The sequence below is a fragment of the Antedon mediterranea genome, chromosome 4, assembly GCF_964355755.1.
Source record: "Antedon mediterranea chromosome 4, ecAntMedi1.1, whole genome shotgun sequence".
Lineage (NCBI taxonomy): Eukaryota > Metazoa > Echinodermata > Crinoidea > Comatulida > Antedonidae > Antedon > Antedon mediterranea.
The window spans coordinates 23,048,577-23,076,220 of record NC_092673.1 but is presented as its reverse complement, the minus strand read 5'-3'; the positions used below and the strand labels follow the sequence as shown (position 1 = coordinate 23,076,220).

The 27,644-nt window shown below is 34.1% G+C and overlaps 1 protein-coding gene across 1 annotated transcript; it reads right to left on the bottom strand.

The window, feature by feature from the left end:
• Positions 1-273: 273 nt before the first annotated feature.
• On the bottom strand, positions 274-27,141 carry LOC140047707 (guanylate-binding protein 6-like). The gene is made up of 20 exons (XM_072092744.1): positions 27,075-27,141; positions 26,273-26,382; positions 25,800-25,967; positions 24,097-24,157; positions 23,717-23,865; positions 22,944-23,030; positions 22,592-22,783; positions 22,102-22,275; positions 21,499-21,695; positions 21,075-21,204; positions 20,246-20,410; positions 19,886-19,976; positions 14,864-15,030; positions 8,753-8,827; positions 8,561-8,646; positions 7,883-7,931; positions 5,929-6,042; positions 5,422-5,505; positions 3,214-3,425; positions 274-1,964 (listed from the first exon to the last, which is right to left on the bottom strand). Coding segments are annotated over exons 1-20 (2,379 nt in total). The 3' UTR covers positions 274-1,963.
• Between the last annotated feature and the right edge of the window lie 503 nt (positions 27,142-27,644).

Here is a 27,644-nt window from a genome sequence, read left to right as displayed (position 1 = left end):
CATTGTTGAACGGCCAATATTTAGAAGAAACACTGCGAGAAATGATAAAACATAAAACTGTTTAGCACAGGCCAGTTTTATGTTCGAGTCTGGGAAAAAATGTGGGTCTAGGCCTATACGCAAATGATACTTCGATACTAATTAGGAATCCAGTAATACCCCTTTTTTAAGGGAGGGGGTGGGGGAGGGGGTAATTTCGGGACTCAACAAAGTGTCCCCAATATAGAGGTGTCCCTGAAAATGACAGTCGAATTAAGAGACGCCTTTAATCCCAACAAAGCCTCAGGGTTGTCCCTTACAATTGTAAAACCACACGGTATAATTCCGCCGTTCCTTCGTGGAAAAGTATCCCAAACAGAATAGGAAGGGGCGTCCTTCCTACACTTTTTTCGTCCGTTCTTTTTATAGGTGTCTCCCTGATTATGTGTGTATTGAAAGGAGTGGTTATAGTAAATGTACGCGATCATTTTTACACAGAACTATTCCATTCCGACAGGAAGGCGGGGCCGACGTCAAGTAGAATAAACTCCGTACTGAAAATATGTTAGTCCTCTGTAGGATTAGGTTTAATGTAATGTATTTTCAAAGCCATGAAATGTCATTCAACATTAATTCAAAGTAACATACAACTATTAAATTACATTATATAACGTTAAACATAAATCACATTTAGGCCATAACACTTTTCTAGTCAAAATATTTGACGTAAACCTTGATTAAATACTCAAGCTGAGACATATATTATAAACCACCTGCTATATGGCTACATGTGATGACATTTTGGTATTGTATATTTTTCTCCAAGCGTGATCTCGCTTGTTACATCGGGACGAAGTACCCCCCTAGGCTAATACGTAACTTCCCTTGATACCACTACCCCAGGCCAACGTCCCACTTGGCTAATATGTAACTTCCCTGTGTGATATCACATTTTTACAACATCATCGATTTCCCTGTAGGTTAAACAAGTTGTTGAGATTATTTTTACAATGTACCTATACGCAATTACATTTTTAAAAGACGTCGACGAAACGGCTTGTATGCGACGCCCGACTGTATGCATCTTTTAGACTTCTAACCAATCGGACGACAGGATATAAGATAACTGTCAAAATGTGTATCCTCTGATTTGTAAATTATTTGTTTTCAAACTTTTCCCAACACACGTCACGTGTCTCCACCCATCATAAGTGTCTGGGAAAACTTGCATTCAAATATTTATGATTATTTCCACAACCATCAATGTTGTAAAAAAGGAACCTGCATTTTTAAAACTCTGTAACGTTTTCCACATGACGTTAATTTACACCTACTGAAAATAAACACTTTAAAAAGAAACTACAAAAAAGTATAGATAAACAACATATTTTTATATAAATTTTTCGTTTTCCACACAACATTTGTCCCTATTGAAAAATAAACACCTTAAAAAGAAACTACAAAAAAGTATAGATAAACAACATATTTTTATATATATTTTTCTAATACTTCTGAAATTATAAGAAAATAAACTAGACAAATAAAAGATAAATACTTAATACTACTCACTGTTATCTATAAACATTCAAAGACTAATTTACATTTATAAACATTCAACAGAACAATTTACGTTCCAATCATGAATATTTAAATTAACATAATTTACATAGACTCTGATTATTTTAGTGTAATCATCATGTACATTGTAGCCTATAGATCCGTATGGTATAACATCTTTATTCAATATTATCCTTTCTTGCTAATTATATATTCATGAGATTTATCATTCACATGAATATTCATAATCTTAATATATAATTTGGTGTTTATAAAACCAATGCTACTTTGCATTGGTTGAAATTGCTTCCCCTGATGAATATGCATTATTGTAAACGCTCTTTTTTGGTGACACGTTGTGTTATGTCATCAAAGCCGCCGTTTGAGTGGCCTGACCTTCACCTATTTTGAGTGGCCTCATATTACATCTGCAAAACATTGTTTTAATAATAAATACATAAATGAAATACAAGATGTATATTAAACATGGGTAATAAACCTCACAGGATTTCATACAACATTTATAAGTGTCATTAAGTTTCTGTGAAACATAACAAAACACAATGTAATGTTGTATATGTGCAACTATATGAACAGAATATATATATATATATGCCCACATATGGACATGATGATGTCATATCACTACCATATTTGGACATATCACTACCAAATTTGGGCAAATCACACTTTTTTTTGTCAAACTAGTTTGATAGTGTAGACAGAGCTTAAAAGTAGGGCATCAACTGATAGTGATCTATATTACGTATGCGTAGTTTGTAGATTTTTTTCACAGAAGTTCTAAGGCATTGTTCTCCAAAAATAAATTTTAAGAATGTGCCATTTTAAAACATTGCAATTATTGTTGTATGGAATATGCCTTGACAAAAGATCAGAGAAGAGAATACAGTACAGCATTCCATTTACATCAGTCCCATGTGTAACTGAGGAAATCCTAAAGGACGTCCTAGTTATGTCATGTTAATTCATTGTGTGCATGGCGGGAAAGTTGGAACGTGCTTCCTCGCTACATCCCTTTCTTGTAGCGGCGGGAAATTCCCAGTGAATATAATAAACTTATTGACCATCACACTTACTAGTGGTGCAGTGAAATTTAAGCTTAGGGCCTGTTCAGACCTACAGACTTATGCTTCGTATTATACGCAGCGTAAAAAGTCATGTCTGAACCAGGAAAAGATTAGTGTAAGCCACCTCTTATGACACTGATCTTTCGTTGGTTACGAAGGTATAAGATTAGTGAACAACGCTTACAATATGAAAGCCATGTATCAATGATTTTGACCTCCAACCAATCAAATTTACTGCTGCATACCAGATTCACCCAAATCGGTGACACTTCTAACCAAAGCGTTAGTTAAGATAGTCTGAACACTTTGCTGCTACGCTAATTAAAATATGACATTGCTTGCGATACGAAAGCATAACCATGAACCTGAACATACCTTTAAACTACAAACAAATTAATAAAACATTATATAAACCAAATAAATAATTTTACACTTACTGTAAAGCAGGAATTCGTCCGTATGTGAGTAAAAACTCTATAGTTAACAAATTTTTTTTATATACAGTATTTATTTTGATTTCTTGTAAACGTTTGCGGTGGCCTGTTTTCATTAATTTTTTTTCTATAATTATATCAATTTGTATACTTACCATGAAATCACAAAAGACTTGAAATAATCCATGTTCCATCGCAGCCATTGTATAAAACCAATAATCGCAGAGTAAATACCTTGCCTGTCGTAGATTAGCTTTTGGATATCTGCATCATTTGCCATATACCTTTCAATTATGCTGATTTTTAGATAAACTGGCCAATTCGCAGCTTTACCTTCGTTTAGATTCAGCAAACATATTTCTTTAATCTAAAAAAAAATTGCTTGTCAAAAAAATGAAAAATGAACAAAAAATAAAATAAAAATAAAGGATGTAATATTTTACTGTTTCTGCTAAGACTAACTTTAATGTATCAGCACCCACTCTAAAATGACTAACTTTAATGTATCAGCATCCACTCTAAAATGACTAACTTTAATGTATCAGCATCCACTCTAAAATGACTAACTTTAATGTATCAGCATCCACTCTAAAATGACTAACTTTAATGTATCAGCATCCACTCTAAAATGACTAACTTTAATGTATCAGCACCCACTCTAAAATGACTAACTTTAATGTATCAGCACCCACTCTAAAATGACTAACTTTAATGTATCAGCATCCACTCTAAAATCATCTGATCCTGTCAGATTTCAACTACTACATCCCTGTGAAAGGGTTTTATTGCCACAGGCCTACAATTATTATATTCATGATGAAGGGGGGGGGGGGGGGGGAGAAAGAGAAGGTGGAGAAGAGATACAGACTCCTCTCCCTTCTTGTAAGCCCTTTTAACTGTTAATTCAACTTTCTAAAAAGGGAGGCATGAGTCTATGTAAAGGAAGCGCCTAATGAGTGGTAATATTTCAAAGTACTCCTACAACAGATACTGTCAATGCATACAGTAAATATAGTATTTTTATATAAATTTGTCAATATTAACTTTTAATCATTATGGAATACAATTTGGTTGTATGAATATTATTTAGGTTATAAGCATGGCACTAATAATTTTAAACATCCATCAGGAATTAACAACTATTAACACAGCTGTTACATTATCAGTTGAAATGTCTAGGTGTCCTTAAATCCTTAAGGAAAAAGAAATATGATTTCAGAAACTATTATAACATAACAATGAAAACAACAAAATAATTGTAATTGCATAATAATATATTGAATTATATATTTAATATCATTTTCATAAGACATCATAACATAACAAGAAAACAATAATCACATGAGGAATCATAGTCAGAGATTTGCAACCTCTGACAGGAGTAAAAAGAAAAAAGGGACCAAGAATCGTGATAAAAATCTGTCTGAAATAATAAAAAGTGGTCCAGAATTGGGATCCTGGTCCGGATCAAAACTTATCAAGAATTAGTCTGTCCGTAACCACATCACTATCTGTGGTTTAAATGTGGTAAAGATCTGTCTGTTGTTTTCATGTACTACCTATTGTAAAATAATAAAAAGTGGTCTAGAATTGGGATTCTGGTCAGGATTGCCTCCAAAATTTAATGGATTAATCCGTTATCGTATATCTATTTGTGGTTTAAATGTGGTAAACTCACTCACTTATACTACATTATTATAAGTAATTTTTTATTTATTGAAAATAATTTCTATAAATGAAAAATCATAATTGCAGAGTTTTACATCCGGCAGTATTGTGACAACTCCCACGAGAATAAAAAAGTGTTTTTGAAAAAAATATTAACCATGTACTTCCCTGTGAAACGTCCGCCCTTTGATCCTTGCATGATATGCCAATTTTAATTTACAATCAAGTTTAATAATGTATGAATATGCTTTACTGTAATTCAATACAGAATATTAATTTTTTATTGGCAAATATTACAAAAACAGGAAAAAAAAACCAGATACAATTTTGCAGACACAATAAATAATAAGGAGGAAAAGGTGTTTATAGATATTGTACTGTACTTATCCTTAGTTTGAGCATGTCGTACCATACATGTATTATCAGAAACATACACATATTTGGCTGGCCACGGCCATTGTCGCTTATTTAAATTGAAAATTCTCCCAATAAGGATCTGTTCAGTTCATATACAAAAAGCAGACCCTAAACCCAGTTGAATAACGCTGTTACAGAAACAAGAGGGAGCCCTATGTACCAATACAATGCGATGAAAGTAATCTAAACTATTTGTGTATATAGTGTGAAAAAATCTTAATTTAGGATATACAAAACAGTATATCTTTGATTTTGCGTTGAGCTTATAACAAACTTACGTATAGAGTTATGCTAAACACTGTGTCGTATCGATCTGCTGACAGCAATGCGATCCTTTTTGCTATATCAAGTGGCACACCAACCTTACACAGAAGAAACAATTGAAAATGAGACCACAAGAACAGAGATGAGTTTATGAGTTAAAAAGAAAAATTCTTTGCCCAAGTTGGACATAACAAAATTCTTAATGCACTTATCATACTTAATTCCTTTAATAAAGAAAACAGGAAAGATATGTGGTAATAGCAGGAAAACAGCATTAACCAAACCTTATTATTCTCTCAGCATATTCTTAAAAAATAGACCTTTTCCCCAATACATTATTGTCATACATGTTTGATCTTGCCTACTTTCTAAAGCTTGGTTCCCACTAGAAGACAACACAGGGATGTAACCGCAACATAAGAAATTAATTTGACAAATCATCTAAGAGACGAAGATGTGCATTGAGGGAATATTTCATGGGCTACTCAGGGGAGGGGCCTTAAATTGGAAAATATAGTTACCTCATGTTGATAAGCTGCCATGTTTTCATGTCGTCGTTCACCACAAACGTAGTGTAAAGATTTTGTTAGAAGGAGTATACCTTCCTGAAAGGCAGGCAGGTCTTTGAATTCATCCTGTAAATGACAAACACAATATCAATAGCTGCTTGTGTTTCATGGTGTGGGATGTGACACTAGAAAAATTGTGGTTGGTAGTGCATTGTTATCTGGTGAAGATGTGGTGGGTTGGTGCATTGTTATCTGGTGAAGTTGTGGTGGGTTGGTGCATTGTTATCTGGTGAAGATGTGGTGGGTTGGTTGATTGTCATCCGGTGAAGTGGTGGCACTGGTAGTGGCGTTGGTGAAGATGTGGTGGGTTGGTGCATTGTTATCTGGTGAAGATGTGGTGGGTTGGTTCATTGTCATCTGGTGAAGATGTGGTGGGTTAGTGCTTTGTCATCTGGTGAAGATGTGGTGGGTTGGTGCATTGTCATCTGGTGAAGATGTGGTGGGTTGGTGCATTGACATCTGGTGAAGATGTGGTGGGTTGGGTCATTGTCATCTGGTGAAGATGTGGTGGGTTGGTACGTTCATTGTTATCTGGTGAAGATGTGGTGGGTTAGTGCATTGTCATCTGGTGAAGATGTGGTGGGTTGGTGCATTGACATCTGGTGAAGATGTGGTGGGTTGGTGCATTGACATCTGGTGAATATGTGGCAGGTTGGTTCATTGTCATCTGGTGAAGTTGTGGTGGGTTGGTGCATTGTTATCTGGTGAAGATGTGGTGGGTTGGTGCATTGTTATCTGGTGAAGATGTGGTGGGTTGGTTCATTGTCATCTGGTGAAGATGTGGTGGGTTGGTACGTTCATTGTTATCTGGTGAAGATGTGGTGGGTTAGTGCATTGTCATCTGGTGAAGATGTGGTGGGTTGGTTCATTGTCATCTGGTGAAGATGTGGTGGGTTGGTGCATTGTCATCTGGTGAAGATATGGTGGGTTAGTGCATTGTCATCTGGTGAAGATGTGGTGGGTTGGTACGTTCATTGTTATCTGGTGAAGATGTGGTGGGTTAGTGCATTGTCATCTGGTGAAGATGTGGTGGGTTGGTTCATTGTCATCTGGTGAAGATGTGGTGGGTTGGTATTGAATTGTCATCTGGTGAAGTGGTGGCACTGGTAGTGGGTTGGTGACGTGGTGGTGTGTTGGTGAAGTGTTTGTGTGTTGGTAACCTGGTGCTGGATAGTGAAACATCATTGTGACATTAGAGAAGTGGTGGTGATAGTGGTATAGCATGTTCTGGTAATGTGGAGATGATAATATTGTTTCTTTCGCAAATATTGTTGTGGCAATAAAACACTGTGCATTGACAGGTCTATTTATACGCAGTATTACAATGCTTCATATAATATTCTGAACATAATTAATTTACTATGATCTGAACAGTCAGTAAGACAAAAAATACATTAGAACAGCCTAATTGAATGTTATCGCTTTAAGTAATAAATTAAAATAACAGAAAACGAACCTAATAAGTGTTTAAAATGATTGCATTAACAGAATGTTGAATGATTCAAACACATGATTTGGTAATAATAATAAGTCTTAGCTAAAAACACATAAAATGAATACATGATGTTTTAACTATTGATAGATTAGAATAAGTATATTACAATTAAAACACAAAAATTCAATACAACTCTTATTAGCTCAATATGTGGTATAAATTTAAGAACAATGCCTGATGTAAAAATGTTAAATCTCTGTCTACACTATCAAACTTTATGTGACAAAAATGCGATATATAAACTATCCATATATGATCATGATAATGTCATATCACTACCACATTTGGGCATTTCACTACTATATTTGAGCATATCACTACCATATTTGGGTACATCACACTTTTTTTTGGTTTGACAGTGTAGACAGAGCTTAAGTTTTGTTATTAATTCTTGTATCTAAACATTCCTACCAAATCTTGACTGAATCGATCCAAAACCTTGGCAGTTTCAGAGTAAAGTCTGCCAAAAAACACATACAAAAATGCAAAATTATTGCGAATAAATAATGGAAACTAAATATAGATACTGCAAATAATTATATAAAGGTTTCTCAATGATTTTATTTATAAAATGTGAATGTACGGTCACAGAATGGAGTCCAAAGGAAGCTTACGGTATGTGTCTTAAGCTCTGTCTACACATATCAAACAATTTTGACAAAAAAAGTTTGATGCGCCCAAATATGATTTCGATATTCCCAAATATGGTAGTGATATAACATCATCTTTTCCATATATGGGCACCACACATTTTTTGTCACATAAAATTTGTAGACAGAGCTTTACAGTAATGTTGTCTTTTTTTTAGCAACTAGCACTTTGCAGCAGATATGAATTGTCAAGGTAACTTATTAATCATCCTCATACCCTTTTGTTTTGTAAACTACCAAATCAACTGCCAGATATCAATTTGTCCTACAAAAAAGTTGCAGGAATGTTTTCAAAAGAAATTTTTTTGCAAATATTCTCAAGTATAAAGTACAAATTACGTCAGAGTAGGGCAAAACATCTGACCAATTATTCAGCACCCTGACGCAAAGCTACTTCCAGTAGTTACAAACAATTATGATATCAAATGTAACAACCTACATGTGATCAAGAGCGGTTTCATTCATTGGTAGAGGAGCTTTGGTAGCATCAGTATTGGCTTTCATCTGTTCTGTTAGATCATGAATCTATACATTCAATCAAAAATTAACATTGTCAGATATTTATTACACAGAGACAGATCCAGGATATTGAGTGGTTTTCCATGGAAAATAATCTAATTCTATGACTTACCTTTGAGTCTAATGTACTTTTCAGTAAATTGTTATTTCTCAATTCACATCCTTTGGCAACCTCTGTGAAACCATTCTGTAAATAAATATAAAATCAAATATTCATAGCATATCAGAATAGGCCTACATCATTTTAATTTAATTTTTTATACTAAGATATTTGTTCTTGTCTGCTTTTAATGAATGATTTGGCTACAGTGATCTTCTAATTGTAACCCTGGGTTATTATTCTTTGATTGCGTTTTAAGGTGGGTTACTATTAGAAGGTGGGTTACTATTAGAAGGTGGGTTACTATTAGAGTTTTGGGTTACTAATCTTAAATTAGGCACCTGAAAATAGTAACCCATCCCCAACTTTTCCGGTCAGCAACTCATAGCAAAATAATAAAACAGTACGAATAAACAAATTTGGTTGAACTATAACTTCATTTTATAAACTCAAAAACAATCAATCTTCCCCCACTCCCGAGATCAACACACATTATCTCCTTATTTTCAAAATACGACTGCATCATAAGTTTTTGTGACTCTAATCCATAGTGGGTTATTATTATAGATTGACTAAGGTGGGTTACTATTAGAAGGGGGGTTACTAATTAGAAGAATTATGGTATACAAAAACATATGTTATGAACTTAATTTATTATTTATCTAAAAAAATATAGTACCATATATTTGGCAATAGGCACCATATTTTCCATACCTTTTTTTCCGCCAGCCTGCAATATACTCTTGTTAATTTGCCTAAATCTTGTACATACACATACAAAATCGTTCATATGAACCAGAAGGAAATGATGGGAATTTTTATTTTTATTTAATTAAATAAATCAACGTTTTTCTTTTATTAAAGGATGGGATGTTTGTATTGTAAAGAACACTATATTGTAGACATCGGTAAATCAAAGCATCCAACCAGAAACTTTTTTTTCTTTGTGTAATAATGATGACATTTTAACAGGAACAGAAGAAATGTACACTGTATTTACAATATAGTTTACAGTATTTTAATACAGTATTTAAAGGATACACAGCAGAAACAAGTCATAGGACACCAACCATGAGCCAAGTTCTCAATGAACAATATATGGACACATAATGTAGTACATTCAAGGGAAGTGACGATAATGTGTTATAGATCAGAGCAAGATTAATGGCCTCCCTTGACAATATTATCTCAGAATAATAAATCCTCTAGATAAAAATCAATTCATCCGATTCATAAACGGACAATCATAACTTGATAACAACCAATCAAAAATCTTGCATCAAAATGACTAGATAGAGACGACAAGCGAATAAAATATATCTGGACCACTTTCTTGCTTAGTTGAAAAAAACAAATCTTCAATTCAGTTTGGAACTTTTATACTAGGTGTCTAATAGCAAAATATAATCATTGAAGTCTTTACGTTTTTTAGATCTAATTTAAAGTCACAAACTACATTTAATGTAAAAATAAATAAAACATGGTCCTATTACGATAAACTTCTTTTGTCTTTAAATGGTTACAATTTTGAAAATAAGTCGATATAATAATGTACATGGCCGGCTATAAATCACAATATGCATTGCGCGGATTGATGTTTTTGTTTTTTCTTCAGTAATTCACCCACTTTTTGATCCACCAGCTGGGCCAACAAAACTAAGTCTAGCTAGGCTAGGCCTAAAAGAACGTCCACAAGAGAACATTCACTGCATTATTTCTCTATTTTTATCATAATTTACCATAAATTTAAACATACTTTTAAGACAAGGAATGACCTGGCTTAATGTTTTAAAAGTAATATATATACATTATTTTTACAAAACATCAACAATTGTAGGAAATGGGTCTTTAATTTTAAGTAAGCTTGTACATTTGATGATTCTGAATGAAAACATCCTTGCCCAAATACGGAAATGGGAAGCATAGTTTTAGAGTAAACATCCTGAGGAATAAATGGAACATGATTAAATGGCAGACATCTTTGACGATAATAACATAAATTCTTTAGGGCAAAGGTCAAAAGTAATCTCAAAACATTCCCCCCATATGTTTTAACATAGGCTCTAAATGACGATTCACTTAATATTGCTAAAAAGATAAATATTTTTTTACAAATGGCATTTCATAGTATAATATGTTGATGATGGTGGTTGATATTAAAGGGGGGTTCCGGGTTTAAAATGAATAGTAAAAAATGTAAAATATATTTGTTTGTCTCTTGAACGGTAAAAGTTTCAATTTATATAAGCGCCCAGTGAAGCAGAACGAAGGCTGTGAAATCAGGCCAGATTACAAGTGCAGCTATGGCAAAATCACACTGTGGTTACAAAATAGGAAATTCGTGAAATGGTCCATCTTCCGACGACTCGTTATCATAAACCATATCAATTACTTTTGTAAAATTATACTTATCTGATGATCTGATTTTAGTCGGTCTTCCCATTTATAAAGTCAATTTTTTATGAAAATTCATCAAAACAGTGAAAAATTAGATATGTTTGCACTTTACGTTTGCCGATTTTCGCACCGACTTAGGGAAAAATCAAAATCAATGAAGCATAACGTATACTGTACATTCCTGCTGAGGATCAAGCGAGACGACGATACACGTGCTCTCTCTGCTGCCCATGCCTGGCATCGTCACGTGATAAGCAGATACAACAATACCAAACTGGTCGGGTCGAGTATACCCCGTCTATAATCACAACATGAACGATGTACAGTATTTGATTGAAGGTCGACTCGACCTACGGGAATGGTATAGATAATATAGCTCGAATGAGAGAGTTGGAATATTTGTGTAGTGCAGCCTATAGTAAAAGGCCTGGTAGTATCAATTCGCATAGGGTCTACTACACTAGCTAGCTCAATTTTTAACTGGGCCGGATCGGCTAGGTCTCCTTCCTACTACCTGGTCTACTTGCTTGATGCATGAGTATCCGCTTTTTTGGAGAGTAAACTAAACCTATTTATTTTAGGCCTACTTAGACGATCGGGACACCATACGTGTGGACGGCGATCGGACCTTGTTTTGCTCCCGGTTTTGCTTCAATATTTACAGCCGATTTTGTAGAATGTTTTAGGTTTAGATTGTTTAGGAGTTTGGTTGATAGGATGGGTTTTGTTATTTATGGGCCAATCATCTAGTAGTAGGCTAGCTAGGCCCATGGGCCCCATTGTTTTAACGTAGCCATCGTGGCATGGAATCCCTAGTCAGAATGGCTCTCGCCCATATTATTATTAGGCTAGGCCTAGAGGAGTATTGTACGTGAAGCCGATAATACGATCTGTACTATAGAGGTATAAAAATAGGCCTAGTATAATTTATGACTCCGTATCTGTACTAAATTTTGTATTTCATTAAATGTCAAATAAATATATGCTACTACTGTTATTATTACACTTTAGGCCTAGCTTAGAAAATCTACAAAAAATGTATTTCACAATGATCACAATGGTGGTCGTCGTTTGACAGGGGAGAGAGATGTAAATTAGTTGACAAACACAACGTACATGACGTCGCGAGTTTGGAATCCACTGGTGACGTGATTTTGTGAATATCTCATGAATATTAATGAGCTTCCCTAAGCTGCTAAAAAACAGACTTTCCATGAATTTACCCTAAAATGTATATGAAATTTAATTTTTTTAATTTCTCGTTATTACTTCTTCATTCTGAAATGTCTATATTGTTATAATATTTTTTATTTAATAAATAAATGATATTTAAAAGCAATTTTAAACCCAGAATCCCCCTTTAAAGGAAGGAAATTTTTGTTAAAGCAAAGGCCCTGGTGTTTATATATGGTTCACCTGCAACCAATCCCAGTATCTTCATTTGAGCTGCAAATAGGGATTTTACAGACAAAAATCGAATTGCAGACTGGTGCAAAAGAAAGTTTAGAAATAACATTAAACATGTCAGTAACTGTAAAATGTTTTGTCAGGTGTTTCTTAATCATATCAGTACATCAAAAAAACTTTTGTTGTTCTTGGATAGCTAGGGTTAGAATCGAGCCCAATGTAGAAGAGGGTACTGCACTCATAACTTCTAAAGTACAAGTGGATAAATTTGACTCAGGAAGTTCAGTTGATAAACTTAATGCAAACGTAGCTGCGACTACTTGCCGTAGGTACCATATGTTCTTGTGATGCAAGATATCTTATCTAATAGCTATAGTACCCTTGAACCATGGAAGAATTGATAATTTATCCATGCTTGAACTTAAGTTTCAATCTAGGCACATTATACTTTCGTGAACTTTATTTATTTTTTTTTTATTAATAATAATTTCTTTGAAAGTTATATGTTAATTCGTGGTTGAATCATGTCTGATATTACAGTATATTTCTTGAGGGTTCATAGAAAGTGTGTCTCAAATCCCTAGACAATCGGCATTGAATATACATCCATAGATCATAAATCAACTACATCAAAGACCACCTTAAAACATCACACACATTATAATACTTTTGAAATATAGAATTGCTGAATAATGATGCAACCATTAATATAAAGTATTTCATTGCATTGTTTTTGTGATTATACCGTTTATATTAGTTTGCTTTGAAGAGACTCTTTAGTAGACACCGGTTTTAATTAATGTATTGTATTATATAATGTAAATTTTTGCTTTTATAATCTAATTCTATCTGATGAAAATATTGTGACTGTGATTTTTTTAAATACACCTCAAATGAATGACTGAACTAGGTTTTCAATGACCCGAACACATTACATTAACTAATGTGTTGGTGCTATAAAATAAAAATATGGGAATGTCATGGTGTTATGTTTTTTTAATTTAAAGTGCACATGAGCTAGATGTGACCTACGGTTTATAGTCCTTATCCAAGAAGACTCGTTCTACCACCAGGACCGAGTCTCGAACGAACCCTTGCCGATGTTATGGCTCGGGCACTTACTCGCTTACTTTGATGGTGATGGAATTTAGGTCATTCTATAAACCCAGTAGTGCTTGAAATTCCCTTTATAATTTCCTTTTTATTCAAGATGTATTGTCCCCCAAAAACATGAAAAAATGAAGATTAAGTAAATCAGATTTGAATATGTTATTTTGTAGTTTTAATAAAGTTAATCAGTTCCGTAGAAAAAAAATTACAAAAAAATGTTTTAACTTATAAAAAGATAAAATACACCCTTTTTCAATCCAATTTTCGGTCAAAGTGGATATACTATTATATTACAATTTTACATTAAAATGGTATATTCATTCAACAAAAATGCTGTTAAGAATTATTTTTTCAGGGGGACAAAACATCTTTAAAGTGATTAAGTTTATTATGTGTATTTTGTTTATAAACATTAAATTATATGTGGCATAACACATGTATTTTTACAGCTTTGTTTCTATAATCTAAAGTATGCTATAAGATTGAACGCCTTGAGTTAACCATAATTACGACAACATTCATCTGTGTCTTGAGACTTGTGGTAAGGACATGAATAATGTTAGAAAACATCCGCTGATGCAGTTAAGGAAATCTCACTGCCACCTACATCAAAATAGCAATCTGAATATTCTGCCATGTATTCAGTAACATTTAAAATATTTTTGAATCATACTTTAAGTTAAGCTGTTAGGTTTCAACTGTATTGCCATGCGATTAAAAACAAAAGCTTGGTTCCCATTCAAATGCATTGCAAGTGATTTGGGCAATCACAAGCAAGTCAACCCACTTGTGTTGTGACTACGTCATTGCGTTGTATGGCGACCACACTAAAGGGTAAAATAGAACCTCTTCTTTGAAGGGGACATTTTCCCATAAATGAACAAGGGGAAATATATGTTTTAACACTACAGTCAACCATTATTGACAACCAAATAAATGTTTTTTTCTTAAATGTTTTTATTCAAATTGCTCTTAAAGTTGTTATCCAGAATTTAAAATTGTTTTTTATTAAGAATTTTTTCATTTAAATTTGGCCAAATATAAACATTTCTAGGTGAAATATGATTACAGTTACATCGAAGTGGGAACCAACCTGTGGCGAGTGCCCAAATATGGTAGTAATATGACACCATTTTTTTTCACATAAAGTTTGATAGTGTAGACAGAGATTTAGATAATTAAACTACATTTTTACAAATTAAAATTTACCTGCACAACATTCATGTACACATCATACTCCTTTTCTTTGTGGAAGTGTTCTGTATCCCTCCGGAAACGATCCAGTACCTTCTCCGAACTTTTCTTTATCAACCTCTTTAGGTCATTAGGGGTCATTGGGTCTTGAGAAGGGTGCATTGTAAGCAATTTTAATTCAGCTGAAATACATAATAAAGCATTTTAAAAATAAAAGTAAAAATATTTAATCTATTCCATAGTATTTCCATAGTAGAAATTCATTGATTGACATACAGTAATCTACAATTTACCAAGCATTTTGATACAATTTTTACTGTATTTTATCACTTCTCGATATTAATTGTGTTGTATTTAGGGGGTATTTATTTGATTAAACACTAAAAAAAATACACCTCCCTCGAATAAATGCCTCTCCGAATAAACTCCCCCTAAAAACCATCCTGAACAATCGAATTAATACGGTAGTTTAATCTTTGCAATCTGGTTATATTTAAATGTAAACAACTTATATCCATATGTAAACTATGATCAATATGAACTTATGTACATGTTAATAAGTCTAATAGTTTAATTGGAGTATAATTAGATTGATATAATACTCCTACTGCATATCCTATTAATCATAACATATTATATATATAATCTTTTTATAGACAGAAAAATAACTTTTTTAAATAATAAATGTATATTATAAATATGAAAATATAGATCCCAGTGGATATTGGACTTTAATATACAAATAAAATTTAACAGCTGGACGTAAAACGGACACTTCTTAATCCTGAGATAAGATGGGAAAGCCTAGAAGAAAACCGTCTATGCATCATGTAAGGCGACAGAGCTGACGTTGTAAGTCTTTAAAATCCAATGAGAAACATCTTCAAATCCGATGGGAGTTGTCCAATGAAGAGACAGTGTTTAAGTAGGGTGTTCCTGTTTATTAAAAATGAATTATTCATATCCATCTGGTTTCCTCTATTGCTGTGAAGCATTTGATTAACTAGTTTATGAATATGAATTAACCAAACTGACCAATCACAAAGTTTCTTCTAATCTGATGTCCAATAACAGACCCGGTAGAAATAATTTATCCTTGAAGGCAGACAAACGGGATTTTCTCCTTTGTACTTAGAAGCATTATCTCATGAATATGTATTAACTAACTAACTAAAAATGTTAAAACCCATTTTACTAGTATTTATAAAATCTTTTTTTCATACAATACAGTACGAACCCCTCATTTAGGTCAACTCGTCTAATCGGGGGGCACCCCTATTAAGGGGTTCCTTTCTCTGGAACTAGGTAATATATGTTTATACACTCAGTTTGAACAACCCGTCTAATCAGGGGGCACCCCTACTATGGTGTTCCTTTCTCAGGAACTAAGCAATATATGTTTATACACTGTGAATAACCCCTATTCAAGAGACATCCGTATTAAGGGGACAATTTGTTGGGCTCCAATATGTCCCCTTTAATTTATGTTTGCTTTTCTTCTGTCTCTTTCAGAAATAAAAACAAGTTTTTGCTTTTCTGGGTTCAGACTCTCTTGACTTGAAAGAAAGAAATAAATCTATTTATAAAATATAAACCATTTGCTTTGTACATTTTGAAAGTGAAACACTATCTATGTTGTTATCTTCTATTCAATTACTAAATGACATTTGAAATGAATGAATTTTTTATAAATTTAAAAACATCACATGAAATTATATTTATTTAGGCTTATTTGACCTGGATTTGCAATTATTTTTTGTTTCAATTCACACTTGGCAATGGGAAGCCGACCACTGTGACTTATGGAATGGAATCCGGAATACATTTAGCAATAAGAGACAACAGGAAAGATATCTACAAAAACAATTCCAGGCACTTAAACCTACTAAAAATATTTCTTGATTTTAGAATTAAATAAAGATAAATTATTATATAAAGAAATATCATTAGATTAGAGTAGAATCTATGAATTAAATGACCTAAACAAATAAATCCATTTATAAGTTTAGAGAAAGGACAACGTTTCTTACTTTTAACAGAAAGTGCAAATAATGAAAGAAGAAATTATCCCAAATAACTCCTTAAAGTAAAGATTATCATCTTATTAATAGTTATGTACATTCTTTACAATTTCATTTACATTACATTTTTTGAAAAATCAAAAAATATTTCAAAGGTAAAAAACAATGTTATTTATAGCTCATTTATTTCAAACTTATTTGAAAGGGTTATCCTTTTATCTAGAACCACAGGCTAGTTGAGATCCAGGGGTTCTCTATAATAAAATGATAGAATTTCTTTTAAATTAATGACAATGAATAACAATAAATCATAATGTGTTTGATGATGAAAAGAATGTCCCTTCCCCCAAAAGAGTTCATAAAAAAATAAAAGCCATGGATGAATTATGGTCTTATAATCTCTCCTTTATTTATCTGGAATTTACTGTTAATGTTCTATTTTCATTTCCTGTCTCCAAGGATTTTTTTTCTGTGAAGGTTGATGTGGTGTTATGTAATCCCTTTCTGCTCATTTGATGATTTTTACAGCTGTTTGAATGTCTGGGTAAGCTAAATGCATTTTATGTGCAGTGTAAATTGTTGGTACAACAGCAGGGGTGCAACTATTTTGTGTGGTTTTATGTTTGCATTGTGTCTGCTGAAACTGACCTGGTTCTGACCACTAGAATAGCAAGTACTGCTATCAGATTAATTGACAAGCAGTAGACATTGCAGCTAAAGACAATAAAAGAAATATTTTTGCTAAATTTTGGGTATTCAAGAAAAGGTGTAATCATATAATAGTTTTTATTAGGTAGTGTCACACTCCTTTTTCTTATTGTTTTTATATATTTATATTGTAAGTTGTGCAATATTATGAGTAAAACATTATTTATTGTTAATGTTAAGTTAATTCTTTCCTGGCTTGACAGCTTTGCTAAACTAATGTGTTGGTAATAAATGTAATGTTATCATGCAAAATAATAAACTTGTATATAATTATCAAAATATATACTGTATATATAAACACAGTAGGCAAAGAACACTAATTCTAAACCGCCCAGCGATATACCGAAATTTTATTAATTAATTTGAAACGATAAAAGATTAGGAAATCTGTGAGAATGAGAAAAAGATTTGAACCCGGAACCTTCTGCTTGATATGCAAATGTCCTAACCATTAGATCACTGATGCTTTCATGGTATTGTTCAAACTCGATTAGATAGCGACTCTTTAACACTCATGGAAAATATAAAATGAATGAATTAGAAAACATATATCCATCCTACTAAAGGAAAAAGAAATAAATAATATGTTTACAAAATAATAAATAAAACTGCATTAATTTTCGAATACAGTATAGTACTGAACATCCCATTAAATTCTTGCTTAAAGGAAAGGAACACCCTAATATCTTACCTAACTATTATAAAAGTAACCCTACCAACTTAATATTCAGCACAATTTATGTTTAAATCGGATTTGTAGTTTTCTAGTAAACAGGATTTTAAAGCTGTTTTCAAGACATTTGAAAATCGCCATCTTGTGCTCATGGCAGCCTGTTTGTGACGTCAGATACGGCCGACGAAAATTTTAAGATTCGCGGTTGCATTCAGCGCTTCTATTGGCTAAGCGAATACGCTAATATGATTGGCTAATAACGCGACATGCGGTCATGCAGGACGGCGATGACACGGTATGAGCATGCGCTGGCTTGGTAAACAAACCTTCGATCGATCTTTTCTTCTGCAAGCCAATTCGTAAATCTTTCAGCTATTGTTTATCTATTGTTACTTTTATTGCCTAGCTGTTTCAAACGGGATTTGGTAGAGGAATTAACTGGCAAACCTTCCAAACGGAGGCTGTTGGTTGACGATGCAGTGTCTACTTTATTTTCGTTAAACACGAGTTCTAGGCCTAGTAAGGCATACAGTACAGATACACTGGCCGAAAGTACACCATTCTTCGACGGCTTGTTATGCTCGAGAATGTTCTTCTTCTCTTCTTTTTTCCTCATCAGCACGACGCAAAACTAACTCTCTTTCTGTATATTCTGGTTCCAAATTTTTTGAATTATAAAAACTCCAAGCCATATTCCAAAAGTATTAGGTATGTTAGGCTATTTAATTGATTTTATTTATGGTTATATCCCGCACTTCCATATTGAAATACTGTACTAAGACGATGGGCGCTTGGATTTGCTTGAATGCGTCCACCTAATCTGACGTCACATAATTGCTCTTAACCTGTCAAAATGGCGCTGTTCAATTTTCGATATTTTGTCGTTTAAAAGTCTATTTTTTAACTTAATTGCTTACTATTGTACCTTGAACCATTGTAATCATGTTTTTATTACATTTATCTATAAGCACAGTGGCACATTTAGCCCAGGGTGTTCCTTTCCTTTAAAGTCAGTTTTTTTTCTAATAGTGTAATGTGCTTTATAACAACATTATTATACTGTAACACAATGCACTACTTCTTGCCTATCTGAGGAGGTTTCAGTTAATCCTATACGTTGCTTCCTCTGTTATTCCTAGGGTTCAAAAGTTGCTTTATCTCCGATTGGACTGCTCCATTATAGGCATAGGGATTTCCATGTACTTTGAAAACTAAAAACTGATACTGTATTGTTTTGTAAAATAGACATTATTTAACATTTTTATTTATAAATTTAAATGTGACAACGTAACTAATGAATTTATATAAAAAGAGAAGTCAAATTTTAATCATTTTAAAGAGGGCACCATTTCATTTTTAAATTTGAAATATTGAAAAAAAAAATACAGATCTGCCACACTGAAATACATAGAAATGTTAATCCTAGAGTTAAAGGCCCATTCACCATAGGAAGATATTGATCGCCCATAATAGAAAAATATCAAAGACAGCATAAATTGCTATCCTACAGTTCTAGAATGAAAACTTTTTGAATTTCTTTTGTTTTATGTAAGAAAAATGTATGTTTATCTATTTATCATCGATCGTTATCATCATAAGAGTGTTGCAGCCTTCAGGCGTAGTTGTTTAACTTACCAACCGCCGCTTTACTTGCATTTTCAAACATAGCTTCCAACGCCTTTGAATTTTTGAAAAGGTATGAATTCTTAACATTTTCTACAGAAGCCTGTAATGTAATGAAAATTAATTGTTATGTGAGTTTTGAATACTTTATTCAGTATTTATTCTGAATAAAACGTTCAGTGCTAAAGCATTGATCAAAATTAATTATTTTGTCTTTAATTAAGTAATCGTTATTTTTAGTCTTTTTTATGGAAATGTACAACTTTATTAAACTGCAAATGGCTGATTTTAAGTCTGATTTTATTAACCTTCACCTTATCATGTTTTTTAGGGAAAATACATCTTTAAATAATGCTGAACAACTGTTATTACCTTGAGTTGGTGTAGGTGTTTCCTGTAGGCTGTTGTTTCCTCAAGTTGTTCCAGCAGTTCAGCATATCCTGTGATAGCACCAGAGAGGGCTCCATTGTAAGTGCCAAGCAAACTTGATGTTTGTACTGGTAGAGATAGCTGCGATAGGACTTCTTCAACTTGTAGCTGAAGATAAACCACAAATTTATTAAATAAGTTAAAGAAAATACTAACATATAAAATCAGTGAATAACTTAATAAAGGTTACACGCACAAAAATAAAATATTATTCTTAAAATTATTTACATTCTTTTCAATTTTCTTTCATATTAATTCATGGTCAATATGGGGACAGGACAAGCAGTGATATGTCATCTCCCAGTGGCAAGAGTGTAAGAAAGCTGCCAAAACTGGTCCAGACAGAATTTTGGCCCCGAACCATATTTGCTGCGACACACCAAAACTGGTCCAGTCGGAATTTTGGCCCCGGACTATATTTTTCGCGACAGGCAAAAATTAGTCCAGTCTAAATTTTGGCCCCAGACCATATTTTCACGACAGACCAAAACTGGTCAAGCCAGAATTTCGGCTCCAGACCATATTGGTCGTGACAGGCCTAGTACAGACATTTTAGGTTTCTTCAAGTATACAGGGCCTCCCATTCTATTACATTTTTCAGGTGTTTGTACTGTATTATGAATGTTCAAAAGTTTTACAAACAAAAAAATAGTATTCTCTTGCACAATTTAAAAAAAAACAAACAAAAAACCATGTGCTCAGGCGTTAATTGAACATTTGAACCAAATTTGACAAGTATAACCACGGTTCAACTATAAAAGTAATAGCTAACCTCTTGTCTGTTTTGTATTTCTCCACAGCGGAGTTTAATCTTCTTCTCATTCATTTCGTTTGCCTTCTCAAAGTTTTCTTGTATTGTTGAGTTCATTTCTTTTGAAGATTCCACATATACATGTTCCAATCTAAACAATGAAATCATTAGCAACAACAATGTGCCCAAATATGGTAGTGATATGCCCAAATATGGTAGTGATATGACATCATCATGTCCATTTGGGCACATCACATTTTGTTGTCACAAAGTTTGATAGTGTAGACTGGTTCTACTGTAGTAGAAGTACTGTAACAAAAGAAAAGAGAAAAAACTACATGACACTACCATGAATGCCATGACATTAGCCCAACATTTAAGAAGCAACACAAAGAGATACTTCATGTTGAAGTGCTCATGCACGGCAAAAGTGACACTGACATACCCAAAGAGTACTTGTTGCAGAAGCCTCAATGTCTTCTTCTTAGCCATTTCATGCCATTCAAGAAGCTCATGCTGATTAATAGCTCCATGCAGGTGTTTCTCATGCAAGACCTCCATATCAGTGTCGTAAAACTTAAAGCAGTCCTGTACTGCAGACTGCTTCATGTCCTGGATGAACCCATGCCAGCGACTTGGTACCTGATGAACCAAAATAGTACAGCTGTAATTTTACGTTGTCTAAAACTTCTATGACTACATGAGGGATTAGAGAATTGTTAATTGTGTTTAGTGTTTTGTGTCTTCATTCTATTAATGAGTGTTTTCGCGATCCAAGAATCACAACTTAAAGTAAAATGCGTATAAATATTTACATTGGTTAGTGAGTATGAAAGCTAACAACTCTTAAGCTCTGTCAACACTATCAAACTAGTTTGACAAAAAAAGTGTGATGTTCCCAAATAGAGCAGTGATATGCCCAAATATGGTAGTGATATGACATCATCATGTTCATATATGGATACATCACATTTTTTTGTCACATAAAGTTTGATAGTGCAGACATACAGCGACACTAATTATTATCTATTAAACAATGTACAATTACCTGTGCAAGAGAGCCCTCATTTGCTGCTGTTACCAATATATCAATCAAAGTTGCCAGTTCAGGGCCTGTCATTGGACGATCATTTTTTCCTTTCGGTATGATTCCAAGCCTTAATTTTTGCAGAAGGTTATCTCGTTCTAACTTGTATTCTGCTGTTAAGTCTTCTTCTCTTGCCTAAGTGTAAAACATAACATTTGTAGGAATAACAACAATGAATTGTATGACATAAACCCCTATACATAACAGCAAAGTTCCGGTTATATACTCTAAACTGTGCAACAATTCAAACACAACATGTTTTAATTTGTTATTGTCAGGCCTGCTATTGAATGTGTGAAATAAAAGAAAATCAACAAATATTCAAACCATAATATATAGAGGGTGACCCTAAACAGCGTAGGCTGACAATCAAGGGGCCCTCTTGATGAGTGACAGTGTCTGTGTGTACTAGTACACTGGGGTAACCCCCTACCCGTCTTGAAAGATTTACCTGTGACAGGTCTTGCAAGAGATCTTTCCTTGTTGCAGGAAAGAACAATGTGTGACAGTTGACGGATTCAAACACATCCAGTAAACTGATCCTATGGTCTTCACTCTCCCATGTTGATGAGTCCATCATGCCTTGCAACCACTCCTTAGGGGACTTATCATCACCAATTGCTTGTACAAAATCTTGAACCACCTATCAGACAATTAATTTTGTATTAATATTCATCGTCAATTAAGGACATTCGGATTAGGTCTAACTGCAGCCACAGTGCAGAACCTACCAGAAACGACAGGGGCTGAGATGGGCCAGCACACCGCAAACCACATGTATTAAATTAACAAATTGTACTCACCCACATCAAAGGTGGAAATGTCAACAAATCATGGTTGAAATCACTTGCCCATTTGGCACGGGACATCTGTGAACGTAGAGCAAAAAGCTGTAAGGAAAAAAACATATAAAATGGGTTATTACCAAAGAATTCATGAACTTCGGAATCATGCATCCTCAACTAATAAAAACCAATACTTTGGGCATTGTATTGCAAGAGAAAACGTACTGGCTTACTGCCACATAGGGCTGAAACGAAGGTCCTCCGCTGAAGTTTTTTTTAAACGATAATTCTCTGGATATTTTTCGGGTGAGTTCAGTCTTCATTTCCTCCACAGGAGTGCAACTATACATTGATTTTACATTTTAAAAACCTCAGACACTCACAAATTTCACATTCCTGCCACTGGCATTGCATACTAGTGAGTGAGTGGCCGAGCGGTTAAGACAGTGGAACCGTAATCACGTAGCCATAACATCGGCAGGGGTTCGAGGCTCACTCACTCCATGGTTCTGGTGGTAGAACGAGTCTTCTCGGATAAGGACTATAAACCGTAGGTCCAGTGTACACAACTTGCTCGTGTGCACTTTAAAGAACCTAGTACATCTTTCGAGACGAGTAGGGGGTTACCCCGGTGTACTAGTACATCACAGCCACTGATCACCAACTGGGCCCTCTGGGAGATCAGTCTTTGACTGAAGAGGTCACCCAGTATAAAGATAAAACAAAACAAAACAAACACCTGACAATAGGCCTGTAAGTCCAGTCCATACAAAGATAAAAAGTGTACTCACCTGTGTCCTCCTTGCCAGAAGTTCTAAGTAATCCATATCAGCTTGGTCTATAATCTTTACTGAGTTATAGATAAGGTAGGAGCTGAGTAAGGTGGCAACAGCAAATATCTTTGCATCGTAACTTTCAGAAACATTATTAGCAGCAAAACCTTTAAGACATTCAAAACAACTTAACATTTAAAATCCAATTATTGAATAATTAAAGAGAAAGGAAGGGGGAAAATATAGATTTTTACAGGGATTTTAACCTAGTACCACCTTGATGGAGAAGTGTGCACTAGAAATCTTTATCATAAAAATTATTATTTATAATTATAGTCACTTAAAAAAATGTTCAGTTAGTTCACGAAGTTAAAAAATAAAAAATGTCCACACTTTACCTTCTGTATCTAAAAATATTAATGATATATTCTGCCCACTGGATAATGTTACTGGTAGTGGCTAGAAATAAAGAAATAATATTATTGAGATGCATTGAATGAATAGAGTTCTGCGGTGCTGACGTCACGACGCGTTGCTCCATGGTTGCTAGCCAATTAAAAAATGCTTTCAACCTGTCTGAGTGACTCCAAGGTCACCAATGGTTTGGAATAGGCTTATTGAAGTATTCATTTTAAAACTTAATAATTTTCAATAAAAACAAACTAAAATTTCAAAAGATCAGTTAAAAAAAAAGCTAAGATACATAATTTGATAGAAATACAGATCTATATAGTTTATTAACATAGTAGCATTGAATGCATTTTTTGGTTGGCTAGCAACCACGCAGTGCCATCTATCGTTGTGACGTCACACCGCAGAACTCTATGGTAATTACAATTACAAAGTATTCAAGTTCAAGAACCATTGACATATTCTGTAATACAAAATTTGTCTTATAAAAACCCTTCCTCATTATGGGTTAAGCAGTATCTGACAGACTAACATATTAGAGGTTATCATCATTTTTTACTCTCACTGTCTTTTCCTTTGGATCAGATGTAAAGTCGTTGGTCCGGTGTATATACAGTACATATATTGCACACTTTCATGATAAAGACATTGGTACACTCTTCAAAAAGATTAGGGTATGACAGCTGATCATGGTAAATGCTTTGACTTGAGTACAGTTTTACAGAAGGGGTCACCATAGCAGAGAAGAAATAATTCAAATCATTTTATCATTAAGACATCTCTAATTATCCTAAGACATTAAAACATTAGTACACTCTTCAAAAAGATTAAGGTATGATAGCTGATCACGGTAAATGCTTTGACTTGAGTACAGTTTTACAGAAGGGGTCACGACAGCAGAGAAGAAATAATTAAAATCATTTTTAACTTTAAGTCAATGGCTACCAGATGTCTCTGTGAGACGGTTATTTCCTTGGGAGGGGGGGGGGGGGTCACTCTTAAATATTTCAATACGGGGAGGTGCCGCATTTACGGGTATATTTTCGAGGGCCTGGTAGCACAAGTGTGGGAAAATATGGAGAGTTGGTAGCACAAGTGTGGGAAATGACAGGGTGAAATTAGTAGTTTAAGTCAATGGCCCGCCCACCCGTGTCAAAATGTCATGATTTATCGCAAAATTTTGCAGGTATTTTAGCATACTGGATGCTATAAGTCCGGCTATATAAGCCCATCGCTAAATACCTTTGAATAGGCCTAGAGTTTTCGCATCAGCAGAAGAAGACGAAACATAGCCTAGGACAAAATCATTCAACTGTGACCACTCTTGATCATCGTCGTCATGCACCGCGGACGCGCGATAAACTTGTCAAAACACGTTCGTGATTTTGCCATGAACGGTCTCTTTGGCCATGCGCAAATCATGCCGGGAACCAGTACAAATATTGCGCCCTCTCTGGCGTGGCCTTGTTTCTGCCGTCTTTTATTTTGGTAAATGGTAGTTCAAGTCCGTAGTATTTTTCAGTAAACAGGTAGCGCAAGTGCCTCATGTCTGGAAGTGGCTGCTGCCCCTCCCCACCCCCTTTTGGTTTATATACAAGTGACCCCCCGGGGGTTATTTGAACCAGTACCAGTATTAGGAACATGGACTAACGCTAAAATGTGACCCCTGTGAATATAAAACAGAACTTACCTTTCCCCACATCCAAATTCCCATAGTTTCTGGCTTGACAAAGGGTCCTATATTAAACCCAAAGCCCTGACGTTTGCCCATTAGCTGGTTGAGAAGAAAAGATTTGCCAGAATGATACTTTCCAACAATGGCAGCCACTGCAACTGGTCCTTCTATCTGATACAATGTCTGTTGAGATATGAATGATTTATTACTACTTTTCATCTTATTCAATAGTCATAAAGGATGGCATGAAATGACCATAGTTTTTAAAAACACTTAGACAGTCAGGCCGTTCAAAATATAAGTATCCCCTTACTTCGGTTTGGGTTTGTTTTTTAGCATGGTTGGAATCCCTTTTATCGTAGTGAAATGCCAAAAGGCTTCCTACATTCTAGGAGTTTATCAGATAATTTATATTGTTTTTACAACTTTTATAACATTAACATGACCACAGTGCTGATTTTGTAATGTTTACCCTAACTGTACTGTACCTTGACATAATCATGATTCAAAATCAACTGCTTATGTTGGATATCTGGCTTGACAAGCTGAAGTGGTTCATCTCTCAATAGGTTATAATCATTGCTACACCACACACATTCTTTAAAATAAAAGTGCTGTTTAAAAAGTGCTTGAATAACCAAAATAGAATGCTAGACGCGGTGAAACAAGAGAGACAATTTAAGTATTTTTTGCAGTAAAAACTAAAATACATTTTTTTTTAAGGTTACGGTAAATTTTCGATCCAGATTTTGGTAAAAGGGGGGTAACTAAAAGTGAATAACTATTACGTGGCATTAAGATGGCATATTCAACAAAAAATTTGAAGAGAAATATTTTTTTTAAGGGGACAATAAATATAGGCCAAGCCTAGGCCAATCAATGGGCCAATGCCTAATCTTTATTTAAAGATGTTTTTTACACAAATTTACTTTTTTTTAGCAGATTCCAAAATATCAATTTTTATATTGTTTTATACACCAAAACCAAACATTAAGATAAAAGTACCATCTCCTCAGCCTTGCTACTACTTGGGCCTAGCCTAACTAAGTAGATCTATCTATCATCATAAGGCTAGCTGGTGGTTTAAATGCCAGCAGCCTCACCATCATCGTCGGCGATCTCATCATCATGTATGATGACGATGTAGCATTTAGCCTAGCTAGGCCTAGGCCTAGGCTATGCCTAAAACTATCTTATTTACATCACTTTCTTGATCAGTGGGTATTAAAAAGCATGCATTTATTGGCGCCGCATTTATTTACAGGCAAAAGAAACTACAGAAATCTTTACCATTAACAAATATTATTAATGTTATGATCGCTGAAAAAATCCACGTTTTCCTCAACAAAAGCGCCATATTGAATGAGGTTAAAGTTAGCGCGTATTAAACGTCATATTATTAACTAACCAATCACAATGTATTATAATTTGCCACGTGACTAGGAAAATAAACTTTTTGAAAGTTTTTTTTCCTAACAAATACTATAGGCCCTATATCAAAATTTGCTGCCAACTGCTTTACATGTCTCCAGAAATGTTAACTTGTTTTATACTTGTAACTTTACTTGTTTTTTCTAGTAAAAAATAAATGAAAAATATAATATTTTACTAACTGATTTAAGTAGAGGTAGAATTATGCCTTTTTAATGAATGGTACCTTAGTAGTTGCATTGTTGATAATCTGGATTAAAAAAATAATAATGAAACATGTCTCGAAACTCATATAACTATCATAAGCAGCACAACATTTATTTTGACCAATCAACACATGCTGGATCATCATTTATCACGTCCTGATTGGTCAAATTATTTGGGTTGCCCTTACATCCTTGGGTTGCATCCTAGTGGGAACCAAGTTTT